At 51.9% G+C, this 27,355-nt stretch overlaps 1 protein-coding gene across 2 annotated transcripts in view; it reads left to right on the top strand.

The window, feature by feature from the left end:
- Window positions 1-4,511: 4,511 nt before the first annotated feature.
- The window catches only part of htra3b (HtrA serine peptidase 3b), a 25,266-nt gene continuing 2,422 nt past the window's right edge, over window positions 4,512-27,355 (top strand). Inside the window, exons 1-9 of one of the 2 annotated variants that reach the window (XM_080494130.1) lie at window positions 4,512-5,034; window positions 5,771-5,870; window positions 5,975-6,107; window positions 9,471-9,560; window positions 17,106-17,300; window positions 17,368-17,400; window positions 24,276-24,390; window positions 24,459-24,516; window positions 27,287-27,355. The exon at window positions 27,287-27,355 is cut by the window's right edge and continues 24 nt beyond it. In XM_080494130.1, coding sequence (XP_080350256.1) covers window positions 4,596-5,034; window positions 5,771-5,870; window positions 5,975-6,107; window positions 9,471-9,560; window positions 17,106-17,300; window positions 17,368-17,400; window positions 24,276-24,390; window positions 24,459-24,516; window positions 27,287-27,355 — 1,232 coding nt within the window. In that variant the 5' untranslated portion in view covers window positions 4,512-4,595. The remainder of the gene's footprint in view (window positions 5,035-5,770; window positions 5,871-5,974; window positions 6,108-9,470; window positions 9,561-17,105; window positions 17,301-17,367; window positions 17,401-24,275; window positions 24,391-24,458; window positions 24,517-27,286) is intronic. The other variant, XM_080494131.1, reaches the window with a different exon arrangement.

The following is a 27,355-nucleotide window of genomic DNA, read 5'->3' as shown; positions in this document are numbered from 1 at the left end:
TCCCACCTGAGAGCTAACGGTAGTGATCGTCACGACTGTTTACATCCCACCCGAGAGCTAACGGTAGTGATCGTCACTACTGTTTACATCCCACCTGGGAGCTAACTGTAGTGATCGTCACTACTGTTTACATCCCACCCGAGAGCTAACTGTAGTGATCGTCACTACTGTTTACATCCCACCTGAGAGCTAACGGTAGTGATCGTCACTACTGTTTACATCCCACCCGAGAGCTAACTGTAGTGATCGTCACTACTGTTTACATCCCACCCGGGAGCTAACGGTAGTGATCGTCACTACTGTTTACATCCCACCTGAGAGCTAACGGTAGTGATCGTCACGACTGTTTACATCCCACCCGAGAGCTAACGGTAGTGATCGTCACTACTGTTTACATCCCACCCGAGAGCTAACGGTAGTGATCGTCACAACTGTTTACATCCCACCCGGGAGCTAACGGTAGTGATCGTCACTACTGTTTACATCCCACCTGAGAGCTAACGGTAGTGATCGTCACGACTGTTTACATCCCACCCGAGAGCTAACTGTAGTGATCGTCACTACTGTTTACATCCCACCTGAGAGCTAACGGTAGTGATCGTCACGACTGTTTACATCCCACCCGAGAGCTAACGGTAGTGATCGTCACTACTGTTTACATCCCACCTGAGAGCTAACGGTAGTGAGACTGTTTACATCCCACCTGGGAGCTAACGGTAGTGATCGTCACTACTGTTTACATCCCACCTGAGAGCTAACGGTAGTGATCGTCACTACTGTTTACATCCCACCCGAGAGCTAACTGTAGTGATCGTCACTACTGTTTACATCCCACCTGAGAGCTAACGGTAGTGAGACTGTTTACATCCCACCTGGGAGCTAACGGTAGTGATCGTCACGACTGTTTACATCCCACCTGAGAGCTAACGGTAGTGATCGTCACAACTGTTTACATCCCACCCGACGCCAACGTAAACACAGCGCTCTCTCTCCTGCTGAACACCATAACGAAGAGCAGCGGCTCCACCCGGAGGGGGTTCACGTTATTGCAGGGGACTTTAATAAGGCCAACCTGAAGACTGTGCTGCTGAAGTTTTACCAACATGTGAAGTGTTCTACCAGGGGAGAGAACACTCTGGATCATGTTTACACCACCATCAAGCACGCATACAGAACCACACCCCTCCCCCACCTCGGACAGTCAGACCATCTTTCCCTCCTGCTCTCTCCAGCCTACACCCCCCCTCAGACGCAGAGACAGACCCTCCATAAAGACGTTACAACCTGGCCTGAGAATGCACTTTCAGACCTCCAGGACTGCTTCGGCCGAACAGACTGGGACTTATTTGAACACCAGGAACTGGAGACTTACACAGGAACGGTACTGGACCACATCAAGTTCTGCATCGGGAATGTGACGGTCAACAAAACCATCCAGGTTTTCCCAAACCACAAACCCTGGATAACCAGCCAGGTCCGCTCACTCCTCAGGGCCCGCGGCGCTGCCTTCAGGTCAGGAGACAGAGTTCTGTACAGGGCTGCTCCAGCTGACCTGAAGAAAGGAATCAACACAGCTAAAGCGGACCACAGGATGAGAATAGAGTCCCACCTGTCCAGCAACAACCCAGGAGAGGTGTAGCGGGGCCTCCATCACCTCACCGACTTCAGAGGCTGTGATGTAACAACAGCAGACCCGAGTGTGCTGCTAGCAGAAGAGCTTAATATATTCTTTGCTCGCTTCGAGACACCACAGCAGCACTCCTCTGTTCCAGCCCTGCCTCCGGCCCTGCCTCCACCCCTGCCTCCGGCCCTGCCTCCGGCCCTGCCTCCGGCCCTGCCTCCACCCCTGCCTCCGGCCCTGCCTCCACCCCTGCCTCCTGACAGTGAACCCCAGGAAAGCTGCAGGCCCAGACGGAGTTCCTGGCAAGGAGCTCAGAGCATGCACCAACCAGCTCACCACCACCTTCACCAGGATCTTCTACCGCTCCCTGGCCCAGGCAGTCATCCCGTCCTGCCTCAAATCAGCCACAAGAATCCCGGTGCTGAAGAAGCCTCCCGGCACCACCCTGAATGACTCCCGTCCGGTGGCCCCCACCCCGGGAATCAGGAAGTGCTTCCAGAGGCTAGTTCTACAGCACATTAAGGACCATCTCCCCAAAGATCTCCACCCCTACCAGTTCGCATACCGGGCGAACAGATCCTCTGAAGATGCCATCGCTGCAGCTCTCCACCATGCTCTGCACCACCTGGAGCAACAGCAGAGCTACGTCAGGATGCTCTTAGTGGACTACAGTTCTGCCTTTAATACAATAATACCGGACATCCTCATCACAAAACTAGACACTCCCCCCCCCCCCCTCACTTGTGCTTGGATTAAGGACTTTCTCTCCAACATCTCCCAGACAGTGAGACTCGGCCCCCACCTCTCCTCCACCCGCACGCTGAGTACCGGCTCCCCACAAGGCTGTGCTGAGCCCTCTCCTGTACTGCCTCTACACCTACGACTGCAGTCCGACCCACAACAACAACCTCATAGTGAAGAAGACGACACTACGGTGGTGGGACTCATCTGGAGGGGGGGCGAGGCAGCCTACAGAGAGGAGGTCCTGGCAGACTGGACTCATCTGGAGGGGGGGCGAGGCAGCCTACAGAGAGGAGGTCCTGGCAGACTGGACTCATCTGGAGGGGGGACGAGACAGTCTACAGGGAGGAGGTCCTGGCAGACTGGACTCATCTGGAGGGGGGGCGAGGCAGCCTACAGGGAGGAGGTCCTGGCAGACTGGACTCATCTGGAGGGGGGGCGAGGCAGCCTACAGAGAGGAGGTCCTGGCAGACTGGACTCATCTGGAGGGGGGGCGAGACAGTCTACAGGGAGGAGGTCCTGGCAGACTGGACTCATCTGGAGGGGGGGGCGAGGCAGCCTACAGAGAGGAGGTCCTGGCAGACTGGACTCATCTGGAGGGGGGGCGAGGCAGCCTACAGAGAGGAGGTCCTGGCAGACTGGACTCATCTGGAGGGGGGGCGAGGCAGCCTACAGAGAGGAGGTCCTGGCAGACTGGTGCTCAGAGAACCACCTCGCTCTGAACACCAAGAAAACTAAAGAGATCATCGTCGACTTCAGGAAGCACAGCACCGACCCAGCCCCCCTCTACATCAACAGCGAGTGTGTGGAGAGGGTTGGAGAGGGGTGGAGAGGGGTGGAGAGGGGTGGAGAGGGTCCACTCCTTCCGCTTTCTTGGCGTCCTCATCTCCAACAACATCTCCTGGACAGAGAACATCACTGCAATCACCAAGAAGGCTCAGCAGCGGCTGCTCTTCCTGAGAGTTCTCCAGAAGTCCAACCTGGACTCCAACCTGCTGCTGCCCCTCTAGCGCTCCTCTATGGAGAGCCTGCTGCCTTACTGTATTACAGTACGGTACGGCAGCTGCAGCGCTGCAGACAGGGAGAGGCTCCAGAGGGGTAAAGGCAGCACAGAGGATCATCGGCTGCTCTCTCCCCTCCCTGATGGACATTTACACCAAGGACAGCCCCACCCTGGTTCTGACCTGTTGGACCTGCTGCCCTCAGGACGGCGCGACAGGGTCATGAGATCAGAACAAACAGATCCCCAGAGCCAGAAGCACTGGGAACTCTAGTATGCTCTGACTTTACTTTACAGACTACCTCATAATGTGCAATATACATTTTATAGTTTTTATTTATTTCCTGTAAATACACTGTGTACTGTTCACAGGACTGGACCGAGCACCTTACCCCCTACACCCCCACCTTACCCCCTACACCCCCCACCTTACCCCCTACACCCCCACCTTACCCCCTACACCCCCACCTTACCCCCTACACCCCCCACCTTACCCCCTACACCCCCCACCTTACCCCCTACACCCCCACCTTACCCCCTAAACCCCCCACCTTACCCCCTACACCCCCCACCTTACCCCCTCCACCCCCACCCTCCTTCCTGCACTATATTCTGCTCTTTTTAACTGCTGCTCTGTCACTGGAGTTGTTTTTAATCTCACTGTACCTGTACAAGGGACAATAACAGGCCTTCTATTCTATTCAATGATGTCACTCTCCTCCATGATGTCACTCTCCTCCATGATGTCACTCTCCTCCATGATGCCACTCTCCCTCATGATGTCACTCTCCTCCATGATGTCACTCTCCTCCATGATGTCACTCTCCTCCATGATGTCACTCTTCTCCATGATGTCACTCTCCTCCATGATGTCACTCTTCTCCATGATGTCACTCTCCTCCATGTCACTCCTTCATGTCACTCCCCCTCTTCTTCTTCTTCCTCCTCCTCCTCTTCTTCCTCCTTCTCCTCCTCCCCTATTGCTTCCTCCTCTTCCTCCCCCTCCTCTTCCTCCCCCTCCTCCTCCCCCTCTTCTTCCTCCTTCTCCTCCTCCCCTATTGCTTCCTCCTCTTCCTCCCCCTCCTCTTCCTCCCCCTTCTCCTCCCCCTCTTCTTCCTCCTTCTCCTCCTCCTCCTCCCCCTCCTCCTCCTCCCTGCAGTGGTCAGGAGACAACATGAACTTGGAGTGAACTTTTCTTCTTCTCTCAGCGGAAGCAGATTTCCTTCCAGCGCCATGCGGCTCGTCCAGCGGCTCGTGCAGCTGCTCGTGCTGCTCGGCGCGGTGTTTCTCTGCCCCGGTCAGGGTGTCAGCCCCGAGCCTCGGACCCGGTGTCCCGCACGGTGCGACGTGAGTAGCTGTCCGAGCCCCGGCTGCCCCAGCGGCTATGTGCCGGACCGCTGCGGCTGCTGCCTGGTGTGCGCGCAGGGCGAGGGCGCGCCGTGCGGCCGCGGGGACGAGCCGCCGTGCGGGGACGGCCTGGAGTGCAGACCCCCGCTGGGGAAGCGGCTCTCCGCGGGCTCCTGCCGCTGCAGGTCCAGCCACGAGGTGTGCGGCAGCGACGGGAGGACGTACGGGAACGTGTGCCGGCTGGAGGCCAGCAGCAGGAGGGCGCAGCAGCGCGGAGAAGCAGGCGTCTCCCCGACGTCCCAGGGACCGTGTGGCAGCGGCACGCGTACGTCTGACCTCGTCACTCCAGAAGAAGACCTTTTGTTTTCACTGGATTAAGTCTGTACACACACACACACACACACACACACACACACACACACACACACACACACACACACACACACACACACACACACACACACACACACACACACCAGTCTGTTCAAACAATGAACAATGTTGTGTGGAACTAAACAAATCACTTCTCCACTGTCTGTCACCACTACAGCCTGTAGTGGTTGGCACTGTGTGTGTGTGTGTGTGTGTGTGTGTGTGTGTGTGTGTGTGTGTGTGTGTGTGTGTGTGTGTGTGTGTGTGTGTGTGTGTGTGTGTGTGTGTGTGTGTGTGTGTGTGTGTGTGTGTGTGTGTGTGTGTGTGTGTGTCCTAAACACTGGAACCTGAACTGAAACTGATAAAGGGATCACATCTCAAACAGTTTACTGGTTCTGAATCCAACTGGAGGAACCTGGAAACCAAAAGGTTAAATGTTTAAATAGTTAAGACCCAAAGAGTTTAATTGAATTAAACCGATTTAAGACAAAGAGTTTAATTGAATTAAACCGATTTAAGACAAAGAGTTTCACTGCACATTGTTAAACTTGATGACTGAAGTCATCCAGTGAATTAAAGTGTCCAGAACTGCAGGAGCAGTTTGACGATTCAGTTTGAGATGATGATTACTGTAATCACATTACTGTAATGTGATTACTGGTGATAACAGAGACTTCCTGTCGGTCCAGGTCCTCCAGACGGTTCCAGTCCTCGTTACAGGTTCAACTTCATTGCCGACGTTGTGGAAAAGATTCTTCCTGCTGTTGTTCACGTGGAGCTGTTCCTCAGGTAGAGTGTAATAACTGTGGTAATAACTGTGGTAATAACTGTGGTAATAACTTGTAGTGGATTAAAAGACTCTGGATTGAAGCAGCTGGCGTGTTTCTCCTCAGACACCCTCTGGTTGGTCGAACCGTCCCTCTGTCCAGTGGATCAGGATTCCTGGTGTCAGACGATGGTTTGATCGTCACTAACGCTCACGTGGTGTCGAGTACGAGTCCGGTATCGGGTCAGCAGCAGCTGAAGGTACAACACCCTGAATCCTAACCCCAACCTCTACCCCATCCCCTGCCCCAACCTCTACCCCATCCCCTAGTCCAACCTCTACCCCATCCCCTGCCCCAACCTCTACCCCATCCCCTGCCCCAACCTCTACCCCATCCCCTAGTCCAACCTCTACCCCATCCCCTGGCCCAACCTCTACCCCATCCCCTAGTCCAACCTCTTCCCCATCCCCTAGTCCAACCTCTACCCCATCCCCTAGTCCAACCTCTAACCCCATCCCCTAGTCCAACCTCTTCCCCATCCCCTAGTCCAACCTCTACCCCATCCCCTAGTCCAACCTCTACCCCATCCCCTAGTCCAACCTCTACCCCATCCCCTGCCCCAACCTCTACCCCATCCCCTAGTCCAACCTCTACCCCATCCCCTGCCCCAACCTCTACCCCATCCCCTAGTCCAACCTCTAACCCCATCCCCTAGTCCAACCTCTTCCCCATCCCCTAGTCCAACCTCTACCCCATCCCCTAGTCCAACCTCTACCCCATCCCCTAGTCCAACCTCTACCCCATCCCCTGCCCCAACCTCTACCCCATCCCCTAGTCCAACCTCTACCCCATCCCCTGCCCCAACCTCTACCCCATCCCCTGCCCCAACCTCTACCCCATCCCCTAGTCCAACCTCTACCCTATCCCCTGCCCCAACCTCTACCCCATCCCCTTGTCCAACCTCTACCCCATCCCCTAGTCCAACCTCTACCCCATCCCCTGCCCCAACCTCTACCCCATCCCCTGCCCCAACCTCTACCTCATCCCCTGCCCCAACCTCTACCCCATCCCCTGCCCCAACCTCTACCCCATCCCCTAGTCCAACCTCTACCCCATCCCCTGGCCCAACCTCTACCCCATCCCCTAGTCCAACCTCTTCCCCATCCCCTAGTCCAACCTCTACCCCATCCCCAAGTCCAACCTCTAACCCCATCCCCTAGTCCAACCTCTTCCCCATCCCCTAGTCCAACCTCTACCCCATCCCCTAGTCCAACCTCTACCCCATCCCCTGCCCCAACCTCTACCCCATCCCCTAGTCCAACCTCTACCCCATCCCCTAGTCCAACCTCTACCCCATCCCCTGCCCCAACCTCTACCCCATCCCCTGCCCCAACCTCTACCCCATCCCCTAGTCCAACCTCTACCCTATCCCCTGCCCCAACCTCTACCCCATCCCCTTGTCCAACCTCTACCCCATCCCCTAGTCCAACCCCTACCCCATCCCCTAGTCCAACGTCTACCCCATCCCCTGCCCCAACCCCTACCCCATCCCCTAGTCCAACGTCTACCCCGTAGCAGAAGGATTAAAACCTTTTAACACAGGAAATGGTGTGGGCAAGCCCGTTGGTCTAGGGGTTGTACCCGCAGGAGAAACTGACCTGGGCCCCCAACAGTTCGCAGAAGGCCCTCTCGGCCGCCAGTGTGCAAATCTCGATTGCGTAATCCGCAGTGCGGCAGGCTCCTTGGCAGAGATGGATCAGAGGTCGGGCGGCTGCCTGACCAGGGGAGACCGCTGGAAGGTCTGTTAGAGCACCTTGGTGAAGTTCTGTAGAGAGGCCAACACCGGAGACCACCAAGTCCACTGGATGGTGGTCCTTGCTTCCGCTGGACGGTGGTCCTTGCTTCCGCTGGACGGGGGTCATCGCTTCCACTGGACGGGGGTCCTCGCTTCCACTGGACGGTGGTCCTTGCTTCCACTGGACGGGGGTCCTTGCTTCCACTGGACGGGGGTCCTCGCTTCCACTGGACGGTGGTCCTCGCTTCCGCTGGACGGTTGGCCTTGCTTCCGCTGGACGGGGGTCCTCGCTTCCACTGGACGGGGGTCCTCGCTTCCGCTGGACGGGGGTCCTTGCTTCCGCTGGACGGTGGTCCTCGCTTCCGCTGTACGGGGGTCCTCGCTTCCACTGGACGGTGGTCCTCGCTTCCACTGGACGGGGGTCCTCGCTTCCGCTGTACGGGGGTCCTCGCTTCCACTGTACGATGGTCCTTGCTTCCACTGGACGGTGGTCCTCGCTTCCACTGGACGGTGGTCCTAGCTTCCACTGGACGGTGGTCCTCGCTTCCACTGGACGATGGTCCTTGCTTCCACTGGACGGTGGTCCTCGCTTCCGCTGGACGGGGGTCCTCGCTTCCACTGGACGGGGGTCCTCGCTTCCGCTGGACGGGGGTCCTTGCTTCCGCTGGACGGTGGTCCTCGCTTCCGCTGTACGGGGGTCCTCGCTTCCACTGGACGGTGGTCCTCGCTTCCGCTGGACGGTTGGCCTTGCTTCCGCTGTACGGGGGTCCTCGCTTCCACTGTACGATGGTCCTTGCTTCCACTGGACGGTGGTCCTCGCTTCCACTGGACGGTGGTCCTAGCTTCCACTGGACGGTGGTCCTCGCTTCCACTGGACGATGGTCCTTGCTTCCACTGGACGGTGGTCCTCGCTTCCACTGGACGGTGGTCCTTGCTTCCACTGTACGGGGGTCCTCGCTTCCACTGGACGATGGTCCTCGCTTCCACTGGACGGTGGTCCTCGCTTCCACTGGACGGTGGTCCTTGCTTCCACTGGACGGGGGTCCTCACTTCCACTGGACGGTGGTCCTCGCTTCCACTGGACGGTGGTCCTTGCTTCCACTGGACGGGGGTCCTCGATTCCGCTGGACGGTGGTCCTTGCTTCCACTGGACGAGGGTCATCGCTTCCACTGGACGGTGGTCCTTGCTTCCACTGGACGGGGGTCATCGCTTCCACTGGACGGGGGTCCTTGCTTCCGCTGGACGGTGGTCCTTGCTTCCACTGGACGGGGGTCATCGCTTCCACTGGACGGGGGTCCTTTCTTCCACTGGACAGTGGTCCTTGCTTCCACTGGACGGGGGTCCTCGCTTCCACTGGACGGTGGTCATCGCTTCCACTGGACGGGGGTCATCGCTTCCACTGGACGGGGGTCCTTTCTTCCGCTGGACAGTGGTCCTTGCTTCCACTGGACGGGGGTCCTCGCTTCCACTGGACGGGGGTCATCGCTTCCACTGGACGGGGGTCCTCGCTTCCACTGGACGGGGGTCCTTGTTTCCACTGGACGGTGGGAGACCATGTCGGCGATGTGGGAGCAGCTGCCTGGAGTTCAAAGTGTAACTCACTCTGGGTCCAGAAGGCACAGCAGTCGCTGGACTGTCCGGACAAGCGGCTCAGATGAGCCAGGTGCGGCATGAGTAGGCGTGTTAATCCAGAAGAGCAAACCACAGTTAATCCTGGAGTTAATCCAGAAGAGCAAACCACAGTTAATCTTGAAATTAATCCAAAAAAGAAAAACCAGCGTTAATCCTGAAGTCTTGTTGTTAATCCATCTTGTTGTTTCCTGCAGGTACAGGTACATAACGGCGACGTGTATGAAGCCAACATCAAAGACATCGACAAGAAGTCCGACATCGCCACCATCAAGATCAATCCTCAGGTGAGTCACCAGGTTTCCTCTACGTACACACACACACACACACACACACACACACACACACACACACACTCACTCACTCACTCACTCACTCACTCACACACACACACACACACACACACACACACACACTCACTCACTCACTCACTCACTCACTCACTCACTCACTCACTCACTCACTCACTCACACACTCACTCACTCACTCACTCACTCACTCACTCACTCACTCACTCACTCACTCACTCACTCACTCACTCACTCACTCACTCACTCACTCACTCACTCACTCACTCACTCACTCACTCACTCACTCACTCATTCTCACACACACACACTCACGCAAACACACACACACACACACACACTTGTGATTGTGTCTCTTTCTGTGTGTACGTCCTGTGACGGTGTGATGACCGGTCCTGTACACTCTGTTCTAATCAATATCAGCTGGGATGAAGGGGTTAACATCAGTCTGAGCTCATCTACACAACAAGTACACAACTAGTACACAACTAGTACACAACTAGTACACAACTAGTACACAACTAGTACACAACTAGTACACAGCAAATAAATTCACAAAGTGAAAAAAACAAAACATTGAGCCTCATCCTAAAACGTGTGTGTGTGTGTGTGTGTGTGTGTGTGTGTGTGTGTGTGTGTGTGTGTGTGTGTGTGTGTGAGTATATTTTCGATGTTTCGCTAAAAAGCTTGGAAACAGTTTAGTTACGACAGAGGAGGAGGGATGGAAAGAAGGGATAAAGTAACAGGAAAGGGAGGAGTGGAAAAACATGGTCAGCAGACAGATGGTGAGAGAGAGAGATAGAAAGACAGAGAAAAAGAGGGAGGGAGGGACGGAGGGAGGGAGGGAGGGAGGGAGGGAGGGAGGGAGGGAGGGAGGGAGGGAGGGAGGGCTTGTACAAACACCTTGGGTGGTCAAACATTCCTCAACTATTAGAAACGTGGTAAAAAAGCTCAAGTTTCAATAGTAACTGGACGAGACCAGGGAGACTAGGGTGAAATGAGACCAGGCGTCCAGGGAGACTAGGGTGAAATGAGACCAGGCGTCCAGGGAGACGAGGGTGAAATGAGACCAGGCGTCCAGGGAGACGAGGGTGAAATGAGACCAGGCGTCCAGGGAGACGAGGGTGAAATGAGACCAGGCGTCCAGGGAGACTAGGGTGAAATGAGACCAGGCGTCCAGGGAGACTAGGGCGAAATGAGACCAGGCGTCCAGGGAGACTAGGGTGAAATGAGACCAGGCGTCCAGGGAGACGAGGGTGAAATGAGACCAGGCGTCCAGGGAGACTAGGGCGAAATGAGACCAGGCGTCCAGGGAGACTAGGGCGAAATGAGACCAGGCGTCCAGGGAGACGAGGGTGAAATGAGACCAGGCGTCCAGGGAGACGAGGGTGAAATGAGACCAGGCGTCCAGGGAGACTAGGGTGAAATGAGACCAGGCGTCCAGGGAGACTAGGGCGAAATGAGACCAGGCGTCCAGGGAGACTAGGGTGAAATGAGACCAGGCGTCCAGGGAGACGAGGGTGAAATGAGACCAGGCGTCCAGGGAGACTAGGGTGAAATGAAACGAGTCGTCCGGGAAGAACTGGGTAAAATGAGACCAGGCGTCCAGGGAGACTAGGGTGAAATGAAACGAGTCGTCCGGGAAGAACTGGGTAAAATGAGACCAGGCGTCCAGGGAGACTAGGGTGAAATGAGACCAGGCGTCCAGGGAGACTAGGGCGAAATGAGACCAGGCGTCCAGGGAGACTAGGGTGAAATGAGACCAGGCGTCCAGGGAGACGAGGGTGAAATGAGACCAGGCGTCCAGGGAGACTAGGGCGAAATGAGACCAGGCGTCCAGGGAGACTAGGGCGAAATGAGACCAGGCGTCCAGGGAGACGAGGGTGAAATGAGACCAGGCGTCCAGGGAGACGAGGGTGAAATGAGACCAGGCGTCCAGGGAGACTAGGGTGAAATGAGACCAGGCGTCCAGGGAGACTAGGGTGAAATGAGACCAGGCGTCCAGGGAGACTAGGGTGAAATGAGACCAGGCGTCCAGGGAGACTAGGGTGAAATGAGACCAGGCGTCCAGGGAGACTAGGGTGAAATGAGACCAGGCGTCCAGGGAGACGAGGGTGAAATGAGACCAGGCGTCCAGGGAGACTAGGGCGAAATGAGACCAGGCGTCCAGGGAGACTAGGGTGAAATGAGACCAGGCGTCCAGGGAGACGAGGGTGAAATGAGACCAGGCGTCCAGGGAGACTAGGGTGAAATGAGACCAGGCGTCCAGGGAGACTAGGGTGAAATGAGACCAGGCGTCCAGGGAGACGAGGGTGAAATGAGACCAGGCGTCCAGGGAGACGAGGGTGAAATGAGACCAGGCGTCCAGGGAGACGAGGGTGAAATGAGACCAGGCGTCCAGGGAGACTAGGGCGAAATGAGACCAGGCGTCCAGGGAGACTAGGGCGAAATGAGACCAGGCGTCCAGGGAGACGAGGGTGAAATGAGACCAGGCGTCCAGGGAGACGAGGGTGAAATGAGACCAGGCGTCCAGGGAGACTAGGGTGAAATGAGACCAGGCGTCCAGGGAGACTAGGGCGAAATGAGACCAGGCGTCCAGGGAGACTAGGGTGAAATGAGACCAGGCGTCCAGGGAGACGAGGGTGAAATGAGACCAGGCGTCCAGGGAGACTAGGGTGAAATGAAACGAGTCGTCCGGGAAGAACTGGGTAAAATGAGACCAGGCGTCCAGGGAGACTAGGGTGAAATGAAACGAGTCGTCCGGGAAGAACTGGGTAAAATGAGACCAGGCGTCCAGGGAGACTAGGGCGAAATGAGACCAGGCGTCCAGGGAGACTAGGGCGAAATGAGACCAGGCGTCCAGGGAGACGAGGGTGAAATGAGACCAGGCGTCCAGGGAGACGAGGGTGAAATGAGACCAGGCGTCCAGGGAGACTAGGGTGAAATGAGACCAGGCGTCCAGGGAGACTAGGGCGAAATGAGACCAGGCGTCCAGGGAGACTAGGGTGAAATGAGACCAGGCGTCCAGGGAGACGAGGGTGAAATGAGACCAGGCGTCCAGGGAGACTAGGGCGAAATGAGACCAGGCGTCCAGGGAGACTAGGGCGAAATGAGACCAGGCGTCCAGGGAGACGAGGGTGAAATGAGACCAGGCGTCCAGGGAGACGAGGGTGAAATGAGACCAGGCGTCCAGGGAGACTAGGGTGAAATGAGACCAGGCGTCCAGGGAGACTAGGGTGAAATGAGACCAGGCGTCCAGGGAGACTAGGGTGAAATGAGACCAGGCGTCCAGGGAGACTAGGGTGAAATGAGACCAGGCGTCCAGGGAGACTAGGGTGAAATGAGACCAGGCGTCCAGGGAGACGAGGGTGAAATGAGACCAGGCGTCCAGGGAGACTAGGGCGAAATGAGACCAGGCGTCCAGGGAGACTAGGGTGAAATGAGACCAGGCGTCCAGGGAGACGAGGGTGAAATGAGACCAGGCGTCCAGGGAGACTAGGGTGAAATGAGACCAGGCGTCCAGGGAGACTAGGGTGAAATGAGACCAGGCGTCCAGGGAGACGAGGGTGAAATGAGACCAGGCGTCCAGGGAGACGAGGGTGAAATGAGACCAGGCGTCCAGGGAGACGAGGGTGAAATGAGACCAGGCGTCCAGGGAGACTAGGGCGAAATGAGACCAGGCGTCCAGGGAGACTAGGGCGAAATGAGACCAGGCGTCCAGGGAGACGAGGGTGAAATGAGACCAGGCGTCCAGGGAGACGAGGGTGAAATGAGACCAGGCGTCCAGGGAGACTAGGGTGAAATGAGACCAGGCGTCCAGGGAGACTAGGGCGAAATGAGACCAGGCGTCCAGGGAGACTAGGGTGAAATGAGACCAGGCGTCCAGGGAGACGAGGGTGAAATGAGACCAGGCGTCCAGGGAGACTAGGGTGAAATGAAACGAGTCGTCCGGGAAGAACTGGGTAAAATGAGACCAGGCGTCCAGGGAGACTAGGGTGAAATGAAACGAGTCGTCCGGGAAGAACTGGGTAAAATGAGACCAGGCGTCCAGGGAGACTAGGGCGAAATGAGACCAGGCGTCCAGGGAGACTAGGGCGAAATGAGACCAGGCGTCCAGGGAGACGAGGGTGAAATGAGACCAGGCGTCCAGGGAGACGAGGGTGAAATGAGACCAGGCGTCCAGGGAGACTAGGGTGAAATGAGACCAGGCGTCCAGGGAGACTAGGGCGAAATGAGACCAGGCGTCCAGGGAGACTAGGGTGAAATGAGACCAGGCGTCCAGGGAGACGAGGGTGAAATGAGACCAGGCGTCCAGGGAGACTAGGGTGAAATGAAACGAGTCGTCCGGGAAGAACTGGGTAAAATGAGACCAGGCGTCCAGGGAGAACTGCGTTAAATGAGACGAGGCGTTCAGGGAGAACTGGGTGAAATGAGACCAGGCGTCCAGGGAGAACTGGGGGAAATGAGACCAGGCGTCCAGGGAGAACTGGGCGAAATGAGACCAGGCGTCCAGTGAAATGAGACGAGGCGTCCAGGGAGAACTGGGGGAAATGAGATGATGGGGGAAATGAGACGAGGCGTCCAGGGAGAACTGGGTGAAATGAGACCAGGCGTCCAGTGAAATGAGACGAGGCGTCCAGGGAGTACTGGGGGAAATGAGACCAGGCGTCCAGTGAAATGAGACGAGGCGTCCAGGGTGTACTGGCTAAATGAGACAAGGCAACCGGAAGAACTGGAGGAGGAAATGGAGGCGGGATAGTAGTTCAATTTCTGTGCTCATCAACAAATCTCTGTAGAAAGTACTCATGATAAACTTCCTTTCCATTGTCAAAGATCTTCAGGAACCTGCTGAGGCAGAGCGACAGACTCCATCTTGCTCCCCCTTTAATCCTTGTGATGAATGTTTGTAGAACAGAATCTGTACATCTGTCCACTTCCTGTCTCCTATGTGTATATCTGTCCACTTCCTGTACCCCTTGTCTATATCTGTCCACTTCCTGCCTCCTATGTGTATATCTGTCCACTTCCTGTACCCCTTATCTATGTCTGTCCACTACCTGTCTCCAATGTGTATATCTGTCCACTTCATGTCCCCCTTGTCTACATCTGTCCACTTCATGTCCCCCTTGTCTATATCTGTCCACTTCCTGCCGTCTGTGTATATATGTCCACCTCCTGTCCCCATGTGTACATATGTCCACTTCCTGTCCCCTTGTCTATATCTGTCCATTTCCTGTCTCCTATGTGTACATCTGTCCACTTCCAGTCCCCCTTGTCTGTATATGTCCACTTCCTGTCTCCTATGTGTATATATGTCCACGTCCTGTCTCCTATGTCTATATATGTCTACTTCCTGCCCCCCTTGTCTATATCTGTCCACTCCCTGTCTGCTATGTCTATATCTGTCCACTTCCTGTCTCCTATGTGTATATATGTCCACCTCCTATCCCCCATGTGAACATCTGTCCACTTCCGGCCCCCCTTGTCTATATCTGTCCACTTCCTGTCTCCTATGTGTACATCTGTCCACTTCCTGTCTTCTATGTGTATATCTGTCCACCTCCTGTCCCCCATGTGTACATCTGTCCACTTCCTGTCTCATATGTGTATATCTGTCCACTTCCTGTCCCCCATGTGTACATCTGTCCACTTCATGTCTCCTATGTGTACATCTGTCCACTTCCTGTCTCCTATGTGTATATCTGTCCACTTTCTGTCCCCCATGTGTACATCTGTCCACTTCCTGTCTCCTATGTGTATATCTGTCCACTTCCTGTCCCCCTTGTCTATATCTGTCCACTTCCTGTCCCCATGTGTATATCTGTCCACCTCCTGTCCCCTATGTGTATATATGTCCACTTCCTGTCCCCCTTGTCTATATCTGTCCACTCCCTGTCCCCTGTGTGTATATCTGTCCACTTCCTGTCTCCTATGTCTATATCTGTCCACCTCCTGTCTCCTATGTCTATATCTGTCCACCTCCTGTCTCCTATGTGTATATCTGTCCACTTCCTGTCCCCTTTGTGTATATCTGTCCACCTCCTGTCTCCTATGTCTATATCTGTCCATCTCCTGTCTCCTATGTGTATATCTGTCCACCTCCTGTCTCCTATGTCTATATCTGTCCACCTCCTGTCTCCTATGTGTATATCTGTCCTCCTCCTGTCTCCTATGTGTATATCTGTCCACTTCCTGTCCCCTTTGTGTATATCTGTCCACCTCCTGTCTCCTATGTCTATATCTGTCCACCTCCTGTCTCCTATGTGTATATCTGTCCACCTCCTGTCTCCTATGTCTATATCTGTCCACCTCCTGTCTCCTATGTGTATATCTGTCCTCCTCCTGTCTCCTATGTCTATATCTGTCCACCTCCTGTCTCCTACCTGTATATCTGTCCACCTCCTGTCTCCTATGTGTATATCTGTCCACCTCCTGTATCCTATGTCTATATCTGTCCACTTCCTGTCTCCTATGTGTTCATCTGTCCACCTCCTGTCCCCTACGTGTATATCTGTCCACCTCCTGTCCCCTATGTGTATATCTGTCCACTTCCTGTCCCCCTTGTCTATATCTGTCCACTCCCTGTCCCCTGTGTGTATATCTGTCCACTTCCTGTCTCCTATGTGTATATCTGTCCACCTCCTGTCTCCTATGTGTATATCTGTCCACTTCCTGTCTCCTATGTCTATATCTGTCCACCTCCTGTCTCCTATGTGTATATCTGTCCACTTCCTGTCCCCCTTGTCTATATCTGTCCACTCCCTGTCCCCTTTGTGTATATCTGTCCACCTCCTGTCTCCTATGTCTATATCTGTCCACCTCCTGTCTCCTATGTGTATATCTGTCCACCTCCTGTCTCCTATGTCTATATCTGTCCACCTCCTGTCTCCTACGTGTATATCTGTCCACCTCCTGTCTCCTATGTCTATATCTGTCCACCTCCTGTCTCCTATGTGTATATCTGTCCACTTCCTGTCCCCCTTGTCTATATCTGTCCACTCCCTGTCCCATATGTGTATATCTGTCCACCTCCTGTCTCCTACGTGTATATCTGTCCACCTCCTGTCTCCTATGTGTATATCTGTCCACTTCCTGTCTCCTATGTGTATATCTGTCCTCCTCCTGTCTCCTATGTCTATATCTGTCCACCTCCTGTCTCCTATGTCTATATCTGTCCACCTCCTGTCTCCTATGTGTATATCTGTCCTCCTCCTGTCTCCTATGTCTATATCTGTCCACCTCCTGTCTCCTATGTGTATATCTGTCCACCTCCTGTCTCCTATGTCTATATCTGTCCACTTCCTGTCTCCTATGTGTTCATCTGTCCACCTCCTGTCCCCTACGTGTATATCTGTCCACCTCCTGTCTCCTATGTGTATATCTGTCCACCTCCTGTCTCCTATGTCTATATCTGTCCACTTCCTGTCTCCTATGTGTTCATCTGTCCACCTCCTGTCCCCTATGTGTATATCTGTCTACCTCCTGTCCCCCATGTGTACATCTGTCCACCTCCTGTCCCCCAGACCAAGCTGCCGGTCCTGCTCCTCGGCCACAGTGCCGACTTGCGACCGGGGGAGTTTGTGGTTGCCATCGGCAGCCCCTTCGCCCTGCAGAACACCGTCACCACCGGCATCGTCAGCACCACCCAGAGAGATGGCAGGGAGCTGGGCCTCCAGGACTCCGACATGGACTACATCCAGACCGACGCCATCATCAACGTAAGGAAACAGTGCAGGAGTCTTCACAAACAAACAAACAAACAAACAAACGTCTGTTTCTTCACAGTACGGGAACTCTGGAGGACCTCTGGTTAATTTGGTAAGTCAAGATGTTTCTCCTGTAACTATAACGTAATGTAACCATCCATAACGATCCATAACGTAACGATCCATAACGTAACGATCCATAACGATCCATAACGTAACGATCCATAACGTAACCATCCATAACGATCCATAACGTAACGATCCATAACGTAACGATCCATAACGATCCATAACGTAATGTAACCATCCATAACGATCCATAACGTAACCATCCATAACGATCCATAACGTAATGTAACCATCCATAACGATCCATAACGTAACCATCCATAACGTAACCATCCATAACGTAACCATCCATAACGTAACCATCCATAACGATCCATAACGTAATGTAACCATCCATAACGATCCATAACGTAACCATCCATAACGATCCATAACGTAATGTAACCATCCATAACGATCCATAACGTAACCATCCATAATGTAATGTAACCATCCATAACGATCCATAACGTAACGATCCATAACGTAACGATCCATAACGTAATGTAACCATCCATAACGATCCATAACGTAACCATCCATAACGATCCATAACGTAACGATCCATAACGTAACGATCCATAACGTAATGTAACCATCCATAACGATCCATAACGTAACCATCCATAACGTAATGTAACCATCCATAACGATCCATAACGTAACGATCCATAACGTAATGTAACCATCCATAACGATCCATAACGTAACCATCCATAACGTAATGTAACCATCCATAACGATCCATAACGTAACGATCCATAACAATCCATAACGTAATGTAACCATCCATAACGATCCATAACGTAACCATCCACAATGATCCATAACGTAACCATCCATAACGATCCATAACGTAATGTAACCATCCATAACGATCCATAACGTAACCATCCATACTACACTCTGGGCTCACTTACATGTGCATTCCATAGCGTAACCATCCATAATGATCCATAACGTAATGTAACCATCCATAACGATCCATAACGTAACGATCCATAACATAATGTAACGATCCATAATGATCCATAACGTAACGATCCATAACGATCCATAACGATCCATAACGTAACGATCCATAACGATCCATAACGATCCATAAAGTAATGTAACCATCCATAATGATCCATAACGTAACGATCCATAACCTAATGTAACCATCCATAACGATCCATAATGTAATGATCCATAACGTAATGTAGCCATCCATAATGATCCATAACGTAACCATCCATAACGATCCATAACGTAATGTAACCATCCATAACGATCCATAATGTAACGATCCATAACGTAATGTAACCATCCATAACGATCCATAACGTAACCATCCATAATGATCCATAACGTAATGTAACCATCCATAACGATCCATAACGTAACGATCCATAACGTAATGTAACCATCCATAATGATCCATAATGTAACGATCCATAACGATCCATAACGTATCGATCCATAACGGAATGTAACCATCCATAACGATCCATAACGTAATGTAACCATCCATAATGATCCATAACGTAACGATCCATAACGATCCATAATGATCCATAACGTAACGATCCATAACGTAATGTAACCATCCATAATGATCCATAACGATCCATAACGTAACGATCCATAACGATCCATAACGCTGCATAACGTAACGATCCATAACGATCCATTTGAATGAAACATTGTGGTAAAATACAGTGAAGTATCAAAGCCCTGCTATAAATACTATAGGAGCGTGTTGCTCAGTGGTTTGGTGGATTAGAACCTTCAGTTCATGTTGGACTGAAGTAAACTTCACAGCAGCGCCCCCTGCTGGAGGGTGAAGCTCTGGGTGCTCCACCCTCCAGCAGCGCCCCCTGCTGGAGGCTGTCCCTCATTAAGGTGTTAAGAGGTGAAGCTCTGGGTGCTCCACCATTGTTCTGCTCTTACCGGGTTCCACCGTCCCAGGTTCTACTGAACAAACTCTGCACTATTTAATCTGGCGTCTTTCTCAAACATCAAGGTCCGAATGGCGTCTGGAGGCTCGCTGCCTCAGACTGCTCTGTAATGGAGCTGCTGTGTGTACACTGTTAGTTACTGCTACAACGTTAGTTACTGCTGTGTGTACACTGTTAGTTACTGCTACAACGTTAGTTACTGCTGTGTGTACACTGTTAGTTACTGCTACAACGTTAGTTACTGCTGTGTGTACACTGTTAGTTACTGCTGTGTGTACACTGTTAGTTACTGCTACAATGTTAGTTACTGCTGTGTGTACACTGTTAGTTACTGCTGTGTGTACACTGTTAGTTACTGCTACAACGTTAGTTACTGCTGTGTGTACACTGTTAGTTACTGCTGTGTGTACACTGTTAGTTACTGCTACAACGTTAGTTACTGCTGTGTGTACACTGTTAGTTACTGCTACAATGTTAGTTACTGCTGTGTGTACACTGTTAGTTACTGCTGTGTGTACACTGTTAGTTACTGCTACAACGTTAGTTACTGCTGTGTGTACACTGTTAGTTACTGCTACAATGTTAGTTACTGCTGTGTGTACACTGTTAGTTACTGCTACAACGTTAGTTACTGCTGTGTGTACACTGTTAGTTACTGCTGTGTGTACACTGTTAGTTACTGCTACAACGTTAGTTACTGCTGTGTGTACACTGTTAGTTACTGCTACAATGTTAGTTACTGCTACAACGTTAGTTACTGCTGTGTGTACACTGTTAGTTACTGCTACAACGTTAGTTACTGCTGTGTGTACACTGTTAGTTACTGCTACAATGTTAGTTACTGCTGTGTGTACACTGTTAGTTACTGCTACCGTGTTAGTTACTGCTGTGTGTACACTGTTAGTTACTGCTACAATGTTAGTTACTGCTGTGTGTACACTGTTAGTTACTGCTACCGTGTTAGTTACTGCTGTGTGTACACTGTTAGTTACTCCTGTATGTACAGTGTTAGTTACTGCTACAATGTTAGTTACTGCTGTGTGTACACTGTTAGTTACTGCTACAATGTTAGTTACTGCTGTGTGTACACTGTTAGTTACTGCTACAACGTTAGTTACTGCTGTGTGTACACTGTTAGTTACTGCTGTGTGTACACTGTTAGTTACTGCTACAATGTTAGTTACTGCTGTGTGTACACTGTTAGTTACTGCTACAGTGTTAGTTACTGCTGTGTGTACACTGTTAGTTACTGCTACAATGTTAGTTACTGCTGTGTGTACACTGTTAGTTACTGCTACCGTGTTAGTTACTGCTGTGTGTACAGTGTTAGTTACTGCTGTGTGTACACTGTTAGTTACTGCTACCGTGTTAGTTACTGCTGTGTGTACACTGTTAGTTACTGCTACCGTGTTAGTTACTGCTGTGTGTACACTGTTAGTTACTCCTGTATGTACAGTGTTAGTTACTGCTGTGTGTACACTGTTAGTTACTGCTACCGTGTTAGTTACTGCTGTGTGTACACTGTTAGTTACTGCTACCGTGTTAGTTACTGCTGTGTGTACACTGTTAGTTACTCCTGTATGTACAGTGTTAGTTACTGCTGTGTGTACACTGTTAGTTAGTGCTGTGTGTACAGTGCTAGTTAGTGCTACCTTGTTAGTTACTGCTACCGTGTTAGTTACTGCTACCGTGTTAGTTACTGAAATGAAACCCATCACGAGCTCCGGAGGTTCCTCATGCACTCATCAAACGTAGAGTTCTCCTCATGTTGGTATCAGAAAGGTCTGACCTGGTGAAGGCAGGTTCACCTGAAAAGGTGAGCTGTTCTCCACGGGGAGAACATTAAAGTGGGTGAGCTGTTCTCCACAGGGGGAACTGTTCTCCACAGGAGGAACATGAAGACAGGTGAGCTGTTCTCCACGGGCAGAACATGAAGAGAGGTGGGCTGTTCTCCACGGGGAGAACATTAAAGTGGGTGAGCTGTTCTCCACAGGGGGAACTGTTCTCCACAGGAGGAACATGAAGACAGGTGAGCTGTTCTCCACGGGCAGAACATGAAGAGAGGTGAGCTGTTCTCCACAGGCAGAACATGAAGACAGGTGAGCTGTTCTCCACAGGGAGAACATGAAGACAGGTGAGCTGTTCTCCACGGCGAGAACATTAAAGTGGGTGAGCTGTTCTCCACAGGGGGAACTGTTCTCCACAGGAGGAACATGAAGACAGGTGAGCTGTTCTCCACAGGGGGAACATGAAGAGAGGTGAGCTGTTCTCCACGGGCAGAACATGAAGACAGGTGAGCTGTTCTCCATGGGCAGAACATGAAGAGAGGTGAGCTGTTCTCCATGGGCAGAACATGAAGACAGGTGAGCTGTTCTCCACGGGCAGAACATGAAGAGAGGTGAGCTGTTCTCCATGGGCAGAACATGAAGACAGGTGAGCTGTTCTCCACGGGCAGAATATGAAGAGAGGTGAGCTGTTCTCCACAGGCAGAACATGAAGACAGGTGAGCTGTTCTCCACAGGGGGAACATTAAAGTGGGTGAGCTGTTCTCCACAGGGGGAACTGTTCTCCACAGGGGGAACATGAAGACAGGTGAGCTGTTCTCCACGGCGAGAACATTAAAGTGGGTGAGCTGTTCTCCACAGGGGGAACATGAAGACAGGTGAGCTGTTCTCCAGGGCGAGAACATTAAAGTGGGTGAGCTGTTCTCCACAGGGGGAACTGTTCTCCACAGGAGGAACATGAAGACAGGTGAGCTGTTCTGCACAGGAAGAACATGAAGACAGGTGAGCTGTTCTCCACAGGGGGAACATGAAAACAGGTGAGCTGTTCTCCACGGCGAGAACATTAAAGTGGGTGAGCTGTTCTCCACAGGGGGAACTGTTCTCCACAGGAGGAACATGAAGACAGGTGAGCTGTTCTCCACAGGGGGAACATGAAGAGAGGTGAGCTGTTCTCCACGGGCAGAACATGAAGAGAGGTGAGCTGTTCTCCACGGGCAGAACATGAAGACAGGTGAGCTGTTCTCCACGGGCAGAACATGAAGAGAGGTGAGCTGTTCTCCACGGGCAGAACATGAAGAGAGGTGAGCTGTTCTCCACAGGCAGAACATGAAGACAGGTGAGCTGTTCTCCACAGGGGGAACATTAAAGTGGGTGAGCTGTTCTCCACAGGCGGAACTGTTCTCCACAGGAGGAACATGAAGACAGGTGAGCTGTTCTCCACAGGGGGAACATGAAGACAGGTGAGCTGTTCTCCACGGCGAGAACATTAAAGTGGGTGAGCTGTTCTCCACAGGGGGAACTGTTCTCCACAGGAGGAACATGAAGACAAGTGAGCTGTTCTGCACAGGAAGAACATGAAGACAGGTGAGCTGTTCTCCACAGGGGAAACATGAAGACAGGTGAGCTGTTCTCCACAGGCAGAACATGAAGAGAGGTGAGCTGTTCTCCACAGGGGGAACATGAAGAGAGGTGAGCTGTTCTGCACGGGCAGAACATGAAGACAGGTGAGCTGTTCTCCACAGGCAGAACATGAAGACAGGTGAGCTGTTCTCCACAGAGAGAACATTAAAGTGGGTGAGCTGTTCTCCACAGGGGGAACTGTTCTCCACAGGGGGAACATGAAGACAGGAAAGCTGTTCTGCACAGGAAGAACATGAAGACAGGTGAGCTGTTCTGCACAGGAAGAACATGAAGAGAGGTGAGCTGTTCTCCACACGGAGAACATTAAAGCGGGTGAGCTGTTCTCCACAGGAGGAACATGAAGACATGTGAGCTGTTCTCCACAGGGAGAACATTAAAGCAGGTGAGCTGTTCTCCACAGGGGGAACATTAATGCAGGTGAGCTGTTCTCCACACGGAGAACATTAAAGCGGTTGAGCTGTTCTCCACAGGGGGAACTGTTCTCCACAGGGAGAACATGGATAAAGGTGAGCTGTTCTCCACAGGCAGAACATTAAAGCAGGTGTGCTGTTCTCCACAGGGAGAACATTAAAGCAGGTGAGCTGTTCTCCACAGAGAGAACATTAAAGCAGGTGAGCTGTTCTCCACAGGGGGAACTGTTCTCCACAGGGGGAACTGTTCTCCACAGGAGGAACATGAAGACATGTGAGCTGTTCTCCACAGGGGGAACTGTTCTCCACAGGGAGAACACGGAGAAAGGTGAGCTGTTCTCCACACGGAGAACATTAAAGCAGGTGAGCTGTTCTCCACCGGGGGAACATTAAAGCAGGTGAGCTGTTCTCCACAGGGGGAACTGTTCTCCACAGGAGGAACATGAGGACATGTGAGCTGTTCTCCACGGCGAGAACATTAAAGCAGGTGAGCTGTTCTCCACACGGAGAACATTAAAGCAGGTGAGCTGTTCTCCACAGGGGGAACATTAAAGCAGGTGAGCTGTTCTCCACAGGGGGAACATTAAAGCAGGTGAGCTGTTCTCCACGGCGAGAACATTAAAGCAGGTGAGCTGTTCTCCACAGGGGGAACATTAAAGCAGGTGAGCTGTTCTCCACAGGGGGAACTGTTCTCCACAGGAGGAACATGAGGACATGTGAGCTGTTCTCCACGGCGAGAACATTAAAGCAGGTGAGCTGTTCTCCACACGGAGAACATTAAAGCAGGTGAGCTGTTCTCCACACGGAGAACATTAAAGCAGGTGAGCTGTTCTCCACAGGGGGAACATTAAAGCAGGTGAGCTGTTCTCCACAGGGGGAACATGAAGACAGGTGAGCTGTTCTCCACGGCGAGAACATTAAAGCAGGTGAGCTGTTCTCCACAGGGGGAACTGTTCTCCACAGGAGGAACATGAGGACATGTGAGCTGTTCTCCACAGAGAGAACATGTGACCTCCACAGAGAAAGACTCCAATCAGGAACAATTTCACTCTGATGTGGAACCGTAACATCCTGATGAAGAAATGCTGACGGTGTGTTTTGCAGGACGCAGAGGTGATCGGCATCAACACCCTGAAAGTAGCAGCAGGGATTTCTTTTGCTATTCCATCAGACAGGATCACTCGGTTCCTCAACGAGTCCCTGGACAAACACAACAAAGGTGAGTGTGACTGTTTCAAACAACAGGGAGTATCTGGAAGTACAGGAAGTAACTTCAGTCTCCTGCAGATGTCAGGTCGCTGAAGAAACGCTTCATTGGAATAAAGATGTTGACCATCACTCCAGCGTGAGTACAACTGCTCCAAAACTGACGAAAAACAGTCTCTGATGAAGATTACAATGTTATCACATTATTGTAGTTAGTACTACACAATATACTCGAGTACAGACAACAGAGTGATGTAAGCTCACATATAACTACTGTTTACATCATGTTGTACTTTATGTAGATGAGACACACCAGGGTGGAGAACAGTAATCAGACAGGTGAAACACATCAGGGTGGAGAACAGTAATCAGACAGGTGAAACACATCAGGGTGGAGAACAGTAATCAGACAGGTGAAACACACCAGGGTGGAGAACAGTAATCAGACACAGATGAAAATCATCAGGGTGGAGAACAGTGATCAGACACAGATGAAACACATCAGGGTGGAGACCAGTAATCAGACACAGATGAAACACATCAGGGTGGAGAACAGTAATCAGACACAGATGAAACACATCAGAGTGGAGAACAGTAATCAGACAGGTGAAACACACCAAGGTGGAGAACAGTAATCAGACACAGATGAAACACATCAGAGTGGAGAACAGTAATCAGACAGGTGAAACACACCAGGGTGGAGAACAGTAATCAGACAGGTGAAACACATCAGGGTGGAGAACAGTAATCAGACAGGTGAAACACACCAGGGTGGAGAACAGTAATCAGACACAGATGAAAGACATCAGGGTGGAGACCAGCAATCGGACACAAATGAAACACATCAGGGTGGAGAACAGTAATCAGACAGGTGAAATGCATCAGGGTAGAGAACAGTAATCAGACAGATGAAATGCATCAGGGTAGAGAACAGTAATCAGACAGGTGAAACACATCAGGGTGGAGACCAGCAATCGGACACAAATGAAACACATCAGGGTGGAGAACAGTAATCAGACAGGTGAAACACATCAGGGTGGAGAACAGTAATCAGACACAGATGAAAATCATCAGGGTGGAGAACAGTGATCAGACACAGATGAAACACATCAGGGTGGAGACCAGTAATCGGACACAGATGAAACACATCAGGGTGGAGACCAGTAATCAGACAGGTGAAACACATCAGGGTAGAGAACAGTAATCAGACAGATGAAACACATCAGGGTAGAGAACAGTAATCAGACAGATGAAACACATCAGGGTAGAGAACAGTAATCAGACACAGATGAAAGTCATCAGGGTGGAGAACAGTGATCAGACAGGTGAAACACATCAGGTTTGAGAACAGTAATCAGATGAAACACATCAGGGTAGAGAACAGTAATCAGACAGAGTCAGACTAACAGAACAGAGAGAAAACATCATCATGGTCTTTAATGATTCTCTAATGAAAATGAGAAACATTTGTCCACTGCCTGAGCAGTCCTGCAGGCTGTATTCACACAGCCAATCACACACAGCAGGGGGCAGCTGTCCTGCAGAGCTCAGTCCATCCTCTGGGAGCAGTTTGGAGTTCAGTGTCTTGCTCATAGACACTTCACCATGTGGACTGACAGGGAATCCAACCTTCAACCCTGGAGTAGAGAGACGATTGCTCCACCCACTGAGCCTCAGCAGGAGTCCGTGTTGGAAAGGAGCTTCATGTGTTTGCAACAAATTCCTGTACTTCAGCAGTGGAGCAACAGCAGCTGCTGCCTTGCCAGAAGGAAGAGTCAGGCTCCTGGAAGACCTAGAATCAAACCTTCAACGTTTAAAATTATTGAAAGACAAGCTGCTCTCCTAACTCCAGCCTCCGACCCAACCAGAGTCACTTTAATCCACTCTGACCTCCGACCCAACCAGAGTCACTTTAATCCACTCTGACCTCTGACCTCTGACCCCTGACCCAACCAGAGTCACTTTAATCCACTCTGACCTCTGACCCAACCAGAGTCACTTTAATCCACTCTGACCTCTGACCTCTGACCCAACCAGAGTCACTTTAATCCACTCTGACCTCTGACCCAACCAGAGTCACTTTAATCCACTCTGACCTCTGACCCAACCAGAGTCACTTTAATCCACTCTGACCTCTGACCTCTGACCCCACCAGAGTCACTTTAATCCACTCTGACCTCTGACCCCTGATCCAACCAGAGTCACTTTAATCCACTCTGACCTCTGACCCAACCAGAGTCACTTTAATCCACTCTGACCTCTGACCCAACCAGAGTCACTTTAATCCACTCTGACCTCTGACCCAACCAGAGTCACTTTAATCCACTCTGACCTCTGACCCAACCAGAGTCACTTTAATCCACTCTGACCTCTGACCTCTGACCCCACCAGAGTCACTTTAATCCACTCTGACCTCTGACCCCTGATCCAACCAGAGTCACTTTAATCCACTCTGACCTCTGACCTCTGACCCCTGACCCAACCAGAGTCACTTTAATCCACTCTGACCTCTGACCCAACCAGAGTCACTTTAATCCACTCTGACCTCTGACCCAACCAGAGTCACTTTAATCCACTCTGACCTCTGACCTCTGACCCAACCAGAGTCACTTTAATCCACTTTGACCTGTGACCTCCGACCCAACCAGAGTCACTTTAATCCACTCTGACCTGTGACATCTGACCTGTGACCCCTAACTTGTGACCTGTGAGCTCTGACCTGTGACCCCTAACTTGTGACATCTGACCTGTGACCTCTGACCCCTAACTTGTGACATCTGACCTGTGACCCCTGACCCAACCAGAGTCACTTTAATCCACTCTGACCTGTGACATCTGACCTGTGACCCTTAACTTGTGACCTGTGACCTCTGACCTGTGACCATGTCAACAAGTTTTTTGTCCTCCAGGTTGATTGGAGAGTTAAAACACCAGAATCCAGACTTCAGTGTGAGCGGGGGGGTTTATGTCCACGAGGT

The sequence above is a fragment of the Lipophrys pholis genome (assembly GCF_963383615.2).
Source record: "Lipophrys pholis genome assembly, contig: SCAFFOLD_41, whole genome shotgun sequence".
NCBI lineage: Eukaryota > Metazoa > Chordata > Actinopteri > Blenniiformes > Blenniidae > Lipophrys > Lipophrys pholis.
Note: the sequence above shows the minus strand (reverse complement) of the source record. Positions and strands in the feature narration are given on the sequence as shown.